This window comes from Sorex araneus, chromosome 2, assembly GCF_027595985.1.
Source record: "Sorex araneus isolate mSorAra2 chromosome 2, mSorAra2.pri, whole genome shotgun sequence".
Lineage (NCBI taxonomy): Eukaryota > Metazoa > Chordata > Mammalia > Eulipotyphla > Soricidae > Sorex > Sorex araneus.
Genome location: NC_073303.1, coordinates 359,341,763 through 359,354,740, shown reverse-complemented (window position 1 = coordinate 359,354,740; position 12,978 = coordinate 359,341,763). Strand labels below are relative to the sequence as shown.

The window sequence follows — 12,978 nt, the reverse complement described above, 5'->3', positions numbered from 1 at the left end:
AGGCCGCCGCGGGCCGTCCCTGGGGAGGACCGCTCGCTCCGCGCTTCCTGCTTCCCAGCGCAAAGCTGGCCCAGTCTTGGGGTACACAGCTCGGTTCCAGGGTTCCAGCAGCCGGCAGAGTACCCCAAACTCTCTACATTCTTAGACTTCAGTGCTGGAGATGGTGAGGGTGGTGCTGGTGTGAGGATGATAAAGATGATGCCGAGGTCCTGAGCATCACTCAGGGACCACTCCTGGTGATGCTCAGTGGACCATAGGGGGTGTTGGGGATCAATCCCCTGCCAGCTGGCCACTAGACAAATGGGTTTTTTTTTTCTTTTTGGGTCACACCTGGCGATGCACAGGGGTTACTCCTGGCTCTTCACTCAGGAATCACTCCTGGCGGTGCTCAGGGGACCGTATGGGATGCTGGGAATCGAACCCAGGTCAACCGCGTGCAAGGCAAATGCCCTACCCACTGTGTTATCACTCCAGCCCCCTAGACAAATGTTTTAAAACAGTATTTTCTCCACTGTACTATCTCTTTAGCCCCACTTGTTCTAACTTGCCCTGTGTGTAATTATGTATTCCACAACAAACAGTAAGTGTACAGGTGCTCGCCTCCCAGGACAGATGCCCCCTCAAATCCTTCATGATAGCACTAAAGGCTAGGAACATCTTCCCCCAAAACACTGATCAAGGAAAGCAAAGGGGAGAGATTTTCTCTAGAAGGCATTCCAGCACAAAGTTGGAAGAAGGGAACTGGTCCGACAAGGGACCCTGGGTGGATGGATCGCATCGACTGCATGCAATGACTGACCCAGACTAAACACATTTCTTCTTTTTGGGTCACACCCGCCGATGCACAGGGGTTACTCCTGGCTCTGCACTCAGGAATTACCCCTGACGGTGCTCAGGGGACCATATGGGATGCTGGGAATCGAAGCCGGGTTGGCCGCGTGCAAGGCAAATGCCCTACCCGCTGTGCTATCGCTCCAGCCCCTAAAAACATTTTAATGACATTTGTGTTCACAACAGATGAGACACATCGAGAAAGAAATCAGTATGGGGCCGGAGCAACAGTCCAGCAGGTAGGGTGTTTGCCTTGCACGCAGCCGACCCGGGTTCAACCCCTGGCATCCCATATGGTCACTCAAGCACCGCCAGGAGTGATTCCTGAGTTCAGAGCCAGGAGTAGCTGGTTAGCATCACTGGGTGTGACCCTTCTCCCCTAAATAATAATAATAAAATAATTAATAATAATAATCAGTAAGCACGTTGCTGCATAATACATGGTGTTGACTCAGCTCCATGGGCATTTGGGAGCATTAGTGAAGCGTCCCGGCCTCATACCCTCCGCAGTTACAGATGGACGAAAGGGCTGAAATGAGCAGGAGCCCGGTCACCACCAGAGCAGGAACTGCAGTGTTCTCAGCGTGCAGCAGGAACGTGGTGGGCCTTGCCCTCAGCAGAACAGCACCCCCCAGGCCTCTGCTGACTGCAGGCACACAACCACCACCCAAAGCCAGCGCCATGTAGGAAGGGGGGCACTGTTCAGACACACCCAGGGAGTGAGGAGCGGAGTGCAGCCTGGAAAAGAGCATGTGGCAGTTAAAGAAGCCCCCGGGATGGTGAGGGCCAGGAAATGCTTCTCACCTTCCTCGCAACACTGTGCTCTCCACGCCCGGGATTCTGTGATCTCCAGAATACCCCGTGCTTGGGTAAGTTGTCGTCTTTGGAGGACTGTGTTATTTCCATCCGCAGCACATGTCTGGGGGCTCATCCAGGGAGCTGCATGTATCAATAGTTTGCTCTTTTTCATTGCTGCATGGTATTTCCATGAAAAGGATCTGGGACAATTTTAGGTTTTAGCCATTACCAGTAAAGCTGGTATGAAACTGAACATGCAGGCACAGATTTTTTTTTTCATTTATTATTATTTTTTTTAATTCTTTTATTGATTCACCATGTGGAAAGTTACAAAGCTTTCAGGTTAAAGTCTCAGTTATACAATGCTCAAACACCCATCCCTTCACCAGAGGCACAGATTTCTTTGCTGATAGCTTTTTTTTTTTTTTTTTTTTTTTTTTTGCTTTTTGGGTCACACCCGGCGATGCACAGGGGTTACTCCTGGCTCTGCACTCAGGAATTACCCCTGGCCGTGCTCAGGGGACCATATGGGATGCTGGGATTTGAACCCGGGTCGGCCGCGTGCAAGGCAAACGCCCTACCCACTGTGCTATCTCTCCAGCCCCATACAGTTTTCATTCTTTAGAAATAACTACCCAAGAATGCATCTAGTGGGCTGTGTGGCAGTAGCCTATTTAGTTCTCCCTCCCTCTTTCCCTCCTGCCCTTCCTCCTTTCTTCCCCGCTCTCTCTGCTCAGGAACAGGCTTGGGGGAACAGCTGGTGCCCGGGGCTGACACCTATTGGCTGCATGCAGGGCAAGAGCCTTACCTGCTGCGTTACCGTCCAGCCTGTGTTTAATGTTCTTCCTGAGAAACTAGGGCCACGGAGACTGCAGACGTCAGGAGTGCATGCTTGACCTGTGCAGGACTCAGACTCCATTCTCGGCACCCCCCGGGGCCCTCATGACCCCCGAAGCAAGCACTGGGCTTATCTCTGGGGGCCCCAAAGCAATGCCAGGGTGGCCCTGTGGTCCCAGCACCAGAGAGCCTCGGGCTGGTGTGCACGGCTGGCTCCAGGAGCAGGGCCTGCCCACCTCACCCCCACTACAGGGGGAAAACGGAGGGGGCACCTGTCCAAGGCTCGCTGGCATGGCTACACTATTTTACAACCCGATGGCAAGTGGCCCACTTTCTCCGCACCCCCACTAATACAGGACGCCGTCTCTAATGCGGCTCTTCCCCCCACCGATACATGATGCTGTCCCTCTTGTCTCACCCACCCCGACAGGTGTCAAGTCCGACCTCATTGTGGTTTTCATTTGCATTTCTCTAACGGCTGATGGTGGACATCTTAAAAATGTGCTTACTTGCCACTGTATAACCTCTTCAGTCAAACGGCTCTTTGGGTGCCTTTTCCATTTTCTAATCGATGTGTTGTTCAGGGGCCACACCCGGCAATGCTCAGGACTTACTCCTGGCTCTGCACTCAGGAATCACTCTTGGTGGGGGTCAGGCCCACATGGTGCCAGGGAACAAAACTCAGCATGGCTGCACGGAAGGCAAGTACCCTGCCTGCTGTATTGTCTCTGCAGTCTCTTGATGAGTTACTTTTTTAATGACTACATTTGATAATTCTTTATACATTTTAGATACTAGTCCAGACAGGACACGACTGGCAACATTTTCTGCCAGTCTTTCTTTCATCCCTTTGATTTGTTTCATTTTGTTTTTTTCCTGGGGCCAGAAGGTGGTGTGGTGCCAGGGATCAAAGCTGGGTCTCCGCCATGCAAAACATGCACACTGGCCCCTCTGAGCTCTCTTCAGCCACAAACAGGATTTTTTTTTTGGTTTGTTTTTTGCTTCTTGGGTCACACCCGGCAATGCACAGGGGTTACTTCTGGCTCTGCACTCAGGAATTACCCCTGGCAGTGCTCAGGGGACCATATGGGATGCTGGGAATCGAACCTGGGTCGGCCACGTGCAAGGCAAACGCCCTACCCGCTGTGCTATCGCTCCAGCACCCCCAAACAGGAATTTTAAACAGGAATCTTCACCAAGCAAATGTTCTAAATTTGGTTTGTTTGGTTTTGGCCCACACCTGAAGGTGCTCAGAAAACTATGTGGAGCTAGGATCAAACAGGGGCCTCCAACGCAAAGCCCGTGTCAAGTCTGTTGCGCTCCCAGTAGGCTGGAGGTTTTGTAGACACTGTACCAAGCAGAGTAGTTGCTTAGCAGGCTAATATTCTCAGAGGAAACCCCACGAGATCATGGTGTCTGATTTTAAACATTTTGTTAAGAATATTTGCATGCACATTCATGAATGATACTGGTGTGTAAGTTTTTTTTTGTATTTTTCTATTTATGTTTTGTAAGGATGGTGCAGTTTGTATTTTCTGCTTGAGAAAATGTGAGGCTGGAAATCTCTCTTTTTGGCAGGGTGTTGGGGGGGGGATGAGGCTGGAGATTTCTTTTTAGTGATTTCTTTTAAAAAAAGTTTTCATTTAGCCATCTGAAATTATAAAGTCTGACCGAGAGGAGGCTTTATCCTAAGTTCCTGCAGTGGGATTCACAGCACTGTTACTGGGAACACTTGACCACCTTTCAGCATCCTCCCCCCACCCCCACCCACCCAGGGGCATGTTTCCTGCTGAAAAACAATTCTCACTGTTTCCATTGTCTGTGGGAATTATTCCACCACTATATTTCTTTTTGTTTGCTTTTTGGGTCACACCCGGCGATGCACAGGGGTTACCCCTGGCTCTGCCCTCAGGAATTACTCCTGGCGGTGCTCAGGGGACCATATGGGATGCTGGGAATCGAACCTGGGTTGGCCGTGTGCAAGGCAAACGCCCTACCCGCTGTGCTATTGCTCCAGCTTCACTATATTTCTTTATACCCGACATATGAGAGAGATCATTCTGTGTTGGTCTCTCTCCCTCTTACTAACTTCACTCAGTATGATCGTCTCCAGGTCCCTAAACGTAGCTGCAGACTACATGGTTTTATCTTTACTTCTGGCTGAGTAATATTCCACCATGGATATGTACCAGTTTCTTTTCCAGTCCTCTGTTCTTGGGACATTTCAGATTTTCTTCCCAGACTTTGGCTTTGGTGGACAGTGCTGCAGGGAACAAAGGGGTACAAATGTCTTTTCTCCATTTGTTTCTGGCCTTGGGGCATATTCAAGAAGTGGAACAGCTGGGTCAAATGGAAACTCAATTTCCAGTTTTTCTAGGAATGTCCATGTTATCTTACACCTCAGTCCCCAGGAGACCCCTTCATAGAGGAGAGGAGACACGGAACTTCCCTTCCCTGGGCAATCTAAGGAGCTCCAGCTTCCAATTTGTCTCTTTTTTAAGCATTTTGGTTTTCAGGCCAGGGAGAGGGCTTGTATGCTCTGTGTGAACGATACCCAAGTTCATTCATTTCACACATGGTCTACGTGTAGCACAGCATGGTCCGATTGCCAGGAATAACGCCAAGCACGGTAGGTGTGGCCCCATAGGTGTGGCCTCGAGACAAAAAGCAACAAAATGAAAAAGTACCTTGATTCTTCTAAGTACCCATCATGTCTTCTTCAACCACCATCACCCCACCTTCATTTTTTTAGAAATAAGGAAACAAAAGGCACTATTCTTCCTTTTTATTTCCATATTATCTTCCAGGATATTTGAAATCTTGTATATCTCATGTCAATGGCCAAAAAACAATGAAGGAAGAGGTTGACCTCAATTTTGAGAATTCTCAAGTGGTTAGGAACCCTTTCCAGATCCCAAACACTGACAGCTTAAGAAAAAGAATGAGCACATCGTGATTTAATTGGCTTTCTCTTTTAATCGAAAACATACTTTGTTACAGAGTTCTTAGGAAAGGTTCAACTATTTTTCGCCACAGACTTCAACCAGGCAAAAATATACAGAGAGCCACAAAGGAACTACCGGAGCTTTAGCTGACCAGTTTTTCCAAAAGCAAAAAAGCTAAGTGTGGCTCTTGACTGGGTTTTGGCATAGTGACATCCCTCTGACTTCAGGGAGGAGACAGAATTGAGAAATACCGTCACCAAACCAGTCCCCCCGCCCCCGCCCCCACATACCTTCCTTCAAATGGCTCTGCACAGCACTAGGCTTTCACCACCTACAAGAGTCCATATACCTTCCGGCACATGGCCGTGGGAACCCAATGTTTGGTGGAGCTTGTCAACTCCCTGTTTATCTTTGACCCGTCCAAGCCATGAGTCCTTCTATCAATGACAAACAGCCAGGGCAACTGCCCCACCTCCCCTCTCCAGCTCTGAGAGCCGGCCTCTACCAGGACTCCCCGGACCCCTTCCCCTTAACCGACCCCTAAAAAGTCTCTCAAGGTCCCTGCAACTGCCAAGTTCATTCTTACTCAACCAAAGACAAGCTGGAAGAGAACCCTAAAAGGAATGCTCCAGCCAAAAGTCTTCTAGTCAAAATGGACCTAAAAACAACCCAGAATAAAGTGAATAATCAGCTCCTGTTTTTGTTTTTGTTTTTTTCCTGTAGTCATGTAAGCCATTCAAACTGAAGCAATTTAGAGGAACTTTCCTGTTTTGAATATAGAAGTGTTAAGAAATTCAAGAAATCAAAGACCCAAAATAATGACTTCTATTATCACTGACCAGTGACAGTAAGTTTTCGATCCATTTTAATTGAAAAAGACATTATCAAGACACATTAAGAGAATGGTGTCGCGCACATACCAACCCAAAGACAGAATTTTATTATGTCATGACACAAAAGCAGCCTTAAGAAACCTTGAACAGAGATGATGGAGAAACAAAATGTAGGCTACCCCCTCAGTTTAGTTTTGCCTTTTTTTTTTTTTTAAGTATTTATTGCAGCCCCCGAGATGGTGCCAGGCCTTTGGTAAATTTAAGCCTTAAGGACATAGTATGTAATATCTTGTCCATATGAGAAGAGTAATAAAACATCAAGCATCAAGCCTAGTCTCATGTGAATAACATGAAGTAAAAAGCCCCCTCAAACAGCAAAGGTAAGGAAGAAATCAAACACTGCTGCAAGGTAGGCAAGGTCACTTGGAACTTCAGAGCTGGAAACTCAACGAGTCCAACTCCCTCATTTTACAGATGAGGCAACTGAGGCCCAGAAAAGGTAAATGACTTGCCCAAGGTCACATATCGATCAGTGGCAGAAGACAAACCAGAGTGCTAATGTCTGGCTCCAGCCCAAAGTCAAGAGTTTTCGGCTGAACAAGAACAATGGCTCTGAGATCTATTGAGAAAACATCTGAAGCATGTAAAAACTATCCACACAGAGAGAAATGATTGTCTTCACCAGAATTCTCACCTCAGTCCTTCCTATATTAAAAAAAGGAAAAGAAGGTGGGGGGAAGGCGTCATTCAATCAAGTCTGATGTTAAAATCCCTGAAAACATCAGCAATACCTTAGTTACTCCTTGGGGCAGGATGTCAGACGCCCATCCTCATAAAGGCACCGATAGGTCAAAAATACCTGTAGACAAGGAAGACCCACAGAGAGGGCTCAAACTGGGACCCCAAAGCAAACCAAAAACGACCCTCCTGTTTTCCCAAGGTCCTTTCTACTGTTGGCTGCCTGCTTGCCGCTGGCGTCAGCTGGCCAGCAGCACTGCCCGCAGCTCATGGTACTAACTCAGTAAGTCCTAGGACCCATTCTGTCTGGATGAACAGTATTCAAGAGGAAACAAGTCAACTCAAGAAGCTTTCCAAGAAGGAAACGGGTGATGACTTCCCTTCTCATTACTTCCAACTCCCTGAAACCCAGAAAGCAATCAGGACGAAGAATCAGACAATTTCAAAAGTCAAAGTACTTATGTCCTTTATAAAACAACACCTTGCAGCAAAGTTTCTTGGGTTCTATCCCAGTTTCTCTTGTGTTCTAAATACAATTCTAATAAAGCTGGGTTATCTGGCTTCTAGCCAAAACAGTATAAAAGAATGAATTTAAAAAAGGAAATGGCAAATACTAAAGGGAGAGATACTAACACACAGGAAGTAGTTATTATCAGAAAGATAAGACTGTGGGAGTAAAAAGAAAAAATTTAAATAATACCAGTCCGTGATCATTTAGTAAAGGCAAAATAGTTGTCAGTCTCAATAGCTCCTGAACTCTAAAAGACATCTAAGTATCCCCCCAAAGTTGTGTAACTTCACACACAAAAAAACAGCTAAAAATGTTTTATGGCTAAACTAAGGCAAGTTTGTTTTATGTGGAACACTGCTTTCCACTGATGTCAGATCAACAACCTACAGCACTGGGATAGTGTGAGGCCAGGGCTGGACCTGAAGGACAGAAAGAGGACCACGAGCTTTCACTCGCTTCCTGACAGCTGAGAGAAAAGAAATTACCTACCTGTGAGAGAGAGGAAGAGAGAGAGAAAAGGAAGGAAGGAGGAAGAGGGGGAGGGAGAAGGGAGGGAGGAAGGAAATAAGATAACCTGGCCTGCTCTTCAAGCGCCTGTTCTCCCTTGGAAATGCATCTAGCTTGCTTGTCTCTTTGCTTGCCTATTTCTGGAGAAGTCTGTATTCTTCTCCCTTTCTCTCCCCTCACAATCTTTCTAAATAAATTTCAATAAAAAAAAACAAAGAAAGAAAAAAAGTATCTCCTTAAACTGTGATCTGATAAGGCTAGTTATCAGCTGACTCTAGGTAATGACTTTCATACACTCATTTACTTCAGTGACAGACAACGTTCACCATTTCCTCACAGTGAAAAAAAGAAAGAGTAAAATGACTTAAATGGAAATAGGAAACTATTAACAAAATACTTTCAAAAAGATCTAATCCAACCTTACACTATAGCGAGTAACTATTAACCACTTACCATCAAACTAATAGAAATAATTCACCTTTTATGCTTTAATCCTCCAGACAGTTAAGGAGCATCATGGGAAAATGGGACATGTTCCTCTCCAGAAGAGCATGGCCAAAAAAAGATAGCTGCAATGAACTTGAAGGAAAAAGGTATTTGTCATCTCAAAGAAAGGACATTTTGCCTTTTTTTCAAAATTTCCTTTACAAGTAGCTCCCCCAAAAACACAAAAAGTGCGTGTCTGACTCCCCCAAAAACACAAAAAGTGCATGTCTGACTTCGAAAGAAAACTCAGCAAATTATGCTCAGCTTACTTGGATGTTCAAATATTGTCCTTCTTAAGCCCAGACTACCCTACCTGCAGATCTGTGATGTTCATGAGAAGAATGGGACAGGCGGCCTACTTAGTGGGTGGGTCGATATAAACGGGTCATGCTTCTGGAAAAACAAGGTGATATGGCAGTGATTTATCATCATTATTTTCTCTGTACAGCAGGGTAGTATATAATATTAATAATAAAGAGACAGACTACAGCCCACTAAAGAACCAACTCCCTGGAAAATAAAGGCAACACCATTAAGGTTTCCCTTTGATAATGCACTGAAAGGCACTGGGCGAGGGGAGTGGGTCTCAGAATGGGCTCTAAAGGTGTGTACTTGGTTCCTCTCACACTCTAAAGTTCAAAGTTATTCAGTCTCTGAAATGTGATCGAGCTGAACCACGTCTTTACATCTAGGGAAGCTATTCTACCCTTAAAGTAGCCATAAAAACTTAAAACTTATTTGCAATTCTCTAGTCCTACCCATCAAACATGAGACTACCTCTAAGAAACGGATTCATTTAAACTCTCAGAAACCATGACACACTGGCCATTTTCTCAAAAGCACATGACTGAATCTCGGTACAAATCTAAAGCAATGAGTACCCAGAAGTACACTTCTCTGTACTTGCAGTACTTTATGGCTCTTAGCATAAAGAAACTAAGACAGGTGGCTTGGCTTCAAAGACTTCTTCATAAGTATCTTTCACATACTTTCCCCAGATGATTAAAAATGAAAATCCTCCTTAACACAGAGAAGGAAGGAACAGCTTATATCATAGCTAGCATGCTTACGGTTCTAATAAAATAATCTGAATTTTTTAAATCTACTATTCTAAAACCCTCCTACTGCTACACTCACATTAAAGAGGACCAAAAATCAGTGATTTCTATAGAGTATCTTTAAAAAAAAAAAAATCCGCCAATAAAACTGCAACCACCAGAGGCTGGATACCTTAATGTCTGAGCACATGCTCTGCTCCACACGTGGGAAGCTGGGCTGATCCCTGGCACCACATGGTCACCGAGGGCTGCCAGGAGCAACCCCCAAGCACTGAGTTGAAGTAGCCCTGAGCACTGCCAGGTGAAACCCCCCCCCACCCACAACCCACCCCACCGATCCAAACAAGCCCTTAAACCACCAGACTTTTTACAAACTAAATTAGGGCTTTTAAACAAAAGCATTGCAAGTACTCAAGGATACAAGTAAGTTGGTAGGGAAGTTAATTTGGAAAGAAAAATAGATAGCTGGGATCAAGATCGTATTTTAAATTTTAGCAATAAGCAAACTATGATGGGCTAATTAAGACCTTCTGAGCAAGGAAGTATATGACTTACTCAGTTAAGCTGGTATAAGGATGACTATCATGCATAAGTGTTTCTTGTATCTCAAATTTGTAAATACACTTTGTAAGTGAATCTACTTACAAAGGCCCTCAAGGAAAAAGTAAAAAAAATTCTGTAAGATAATTCTTGGCTTTACCTCACACTACTTATCCTGTGTATAAATAACCAGGTCTATTTCTGCTACAGTAAAATAAAAGTTAAAAAAAAAAACAAACGAACAATCCAACTCTCCATGATAGCTACTGTCCCTGGAGAAGTCCTGGTAGAGAACGAGGGGGGAGAAAAGAACGGTGAAAGCTGCCCAATAGTGCTGGCTGTTGCCTGCCATTTAGTAGAAGGTGTCTTGCCACTGAGGTTGGACAGAAAAGTGCAGAAGAAAAAAACTTAAAATCAAACCTAGAATTCAACTTTGTATGATGAGACTCAGTTTTATTTAGGCTACTGTCTAAGTAAAAAGCATACATATTGTATCTGTGGTACAGTCAATACATTTGCAATTTTTCTACTTAAATTCTCTATACAAAGTCACTGCCAATTGATATGCTCATAGATGGGCAAAAGGGCTTAGAATAACCAAAAGGTATAAAAAAGTTTGCAGTCTTGCCCCAAGATACAAAAACTTAATTTTAAACAATATCATAACATACATGATTTAAACAGTATACGAAAAAAAAGTCACACATCAAATCAAGTACAAAAATATTTAAACTACCTACTATGAACTGTAATGTTCCATTATTCTGCACAGTATTTAACATGGAATTTAGCAGTTTCCAAAATGCTCATTATTTAGTTTAAGCATTGCCACTTTTGCAGAGCAGAGAGATATTAGGTGGAGTGGCATGCTTTTAGTGTTTCTAAAATACAAAACCTTTCCCTATGCATTAATGAAGGAAAGAAATTCTTCTTCTAGGCTTCTGAGTAACCAACCTTAAGCCTAGAAATAGAGAATACATGTTTAACAGGGCAAAGTATCCAAAGGGATAACAAAATGTAATTTTAAATGATACTTTTGTCAGATCATTTTAAGGAAATCTCACTATACACAGAAATTAGTGTTTTGTCTTGACGAAAATAAAACCAAGGTCGCAAGACAATCTGAATTGAAATCTTCACTAGTTTAACTTGCAAAAAATATTTTGAATAAAAGGTTATAATACATTACTATCTTATTCTTAAAACAGAGAATCAAGTTGCTCTTGGTAAAATTAACTCACCCACATGGCACAATATTTTGGAGGAAAGTATGTTCAACAGTAACAACTTGCACACAAAATAACATAGGTGAATTAACTTTGAGAACTTCTCTGCCTTTAAAATCACCAATATTGAATTTATTCTGTAGAATAACACACGTGTCGATGTTCTGCATATAAAAGACTCTAAGATGTTTGAAAAGGGCTAAAATTTCCAGCATTGGGATGATTCCTTCATTCATAACTGGTGAATATTTTATAAGAATGTGTTTTTCCTGATCTTCAAGCTCTGAACCATGCCTGAAAAAAAGTTCTACATAGGAAAAAAAATTGTTTTAATCCAGTTTCTGTCTGCTAGGAGCAAGGCAGCAAACACATCTTTCAACCCTTTATGAAAAGATAAAGCAGAACCAAAGTGAAATATGTCTTCAGATTACAAACAGGACTGTACTGTGTAGTTCACCATCCTGATACTGAAAGGGCCCAGCAGTAACAGACCTCAGTCTAAAGGCTGCGGGTCGGCAATAGGCATGGTGTGAAGCACTTCGTCGAGGAGCTGGAGGGCCCGGTGCAAGTGAATCTCAATCCAGCACGGGGTTTCTTTAATGCTCTGTCTGGGGTAATCTGGCCCCCAACCTTTCACAAAACTCATCCTGAGTATGCATAAGCGCCGAAGGTCATCAACACCAATCCCGGCTGCAGCTGACAAACCTAAGGAAAAGATTTGAAAGAGGTCAGAGGATAGGCTGGTCTCCTTGCATCCTCCCTAGATTTACATTCAAGTGAGCCGCTTTCTTTATTCCTTCTCCTCAGCATAAAATTTCTGTCAATGTGCCAAGAAGTGCAGATCTAAACTTTTCAACGGGGACTGAAAACTTTTGGTTAAGACAATTTACTTGGGTCTTCTAGCTACCATCAATTATCAATTCAATGAGCACAATCCACCAACACTCCACCAAGTTGCTCTGTTTAGAAGTGGAGATGAGGGGATTTAAAAAAAAAAAATCAGTTACTAAGAGGTAGTGCAAATTCACAGATTGGTTCTAAGAACCTTACTGTCTGTCCAAACACCCTAGATCAGACACGACAGGATTAATAGTCTAGTTCTGCTATGACTTCTTGGAAGACCCATCTGATGTCTGTCTCAGCTTCACAATATAACAGACATAATATGCAACTACTCAATGGGGACAACAGATGAGAATGAGAAATTTAACAACAGTTCTGGATTCTTCATAAAAGTAGGTTTATAACATCGAAACTAGCAAATTAACAGTTTTAGATGCCTGGATTGTAAAAAAAAAAAAAAAAAAAAAATTCTCTAAATGAATATGCCTTATTTGCCTCTAAATTGTCAACTCCTGAACATAAGTCACAATGGAGACGCTGCACTGCATCTAAGTTCCAGTCAGAACATACAGTCATATAGTCGATCTGCATTCATCAATATTACAATGAAGCTAATGGGAGGAATCTGCATGTACTGTAGAGAAACCTGCAGGGCCACTGCAGTTTTCTTAGCCAGTGTGATTTGCTTACCACACTGAAGAGGTTAAGAACAGGGGTTGAATGAATCACTAGTTATGCCTTCAGACGTGGAAGATGGGTGCCACGTGTTTCCATCATAAAAGTCTATAGTCAGGAGTTTAACTCTGCAGTAAAAAATTCCCCATC

General features: G+C 43.7%; 1 protein-coding gene across 3 annotated transcripts in view; it reads right to left on the bottom strand.

Moving 5' to 3' along the window:
• Positions 1-5,236: 5,236 nt before the first annotated feature.
• Positions 5,237-12,978, bottom strand: part of SMAD4 (SMAD family member 4) — a 64,463-nt gene continuing 56,721 nt past the window's right edge. For 2 of the 3 annotated variants that reach the window (XM_055126072.1, XM_055126073.1), the window contains exon 12: positions 5,237-12,015. In XM_055126072.1, the coding sequence (XP_054982047.1) occupies positions 11,804-12,015 (212 nt within the window). In that variant the 3' untranslated portion in view covers positions 5,237-11,803. Of the gene's footprint in view, positions 12,016-12,843; positions 12,957-12,978 lie in introns of all 3 variants that reach the window. The other variant, XR_008628494.1, reaches the window with a different exon arrangement.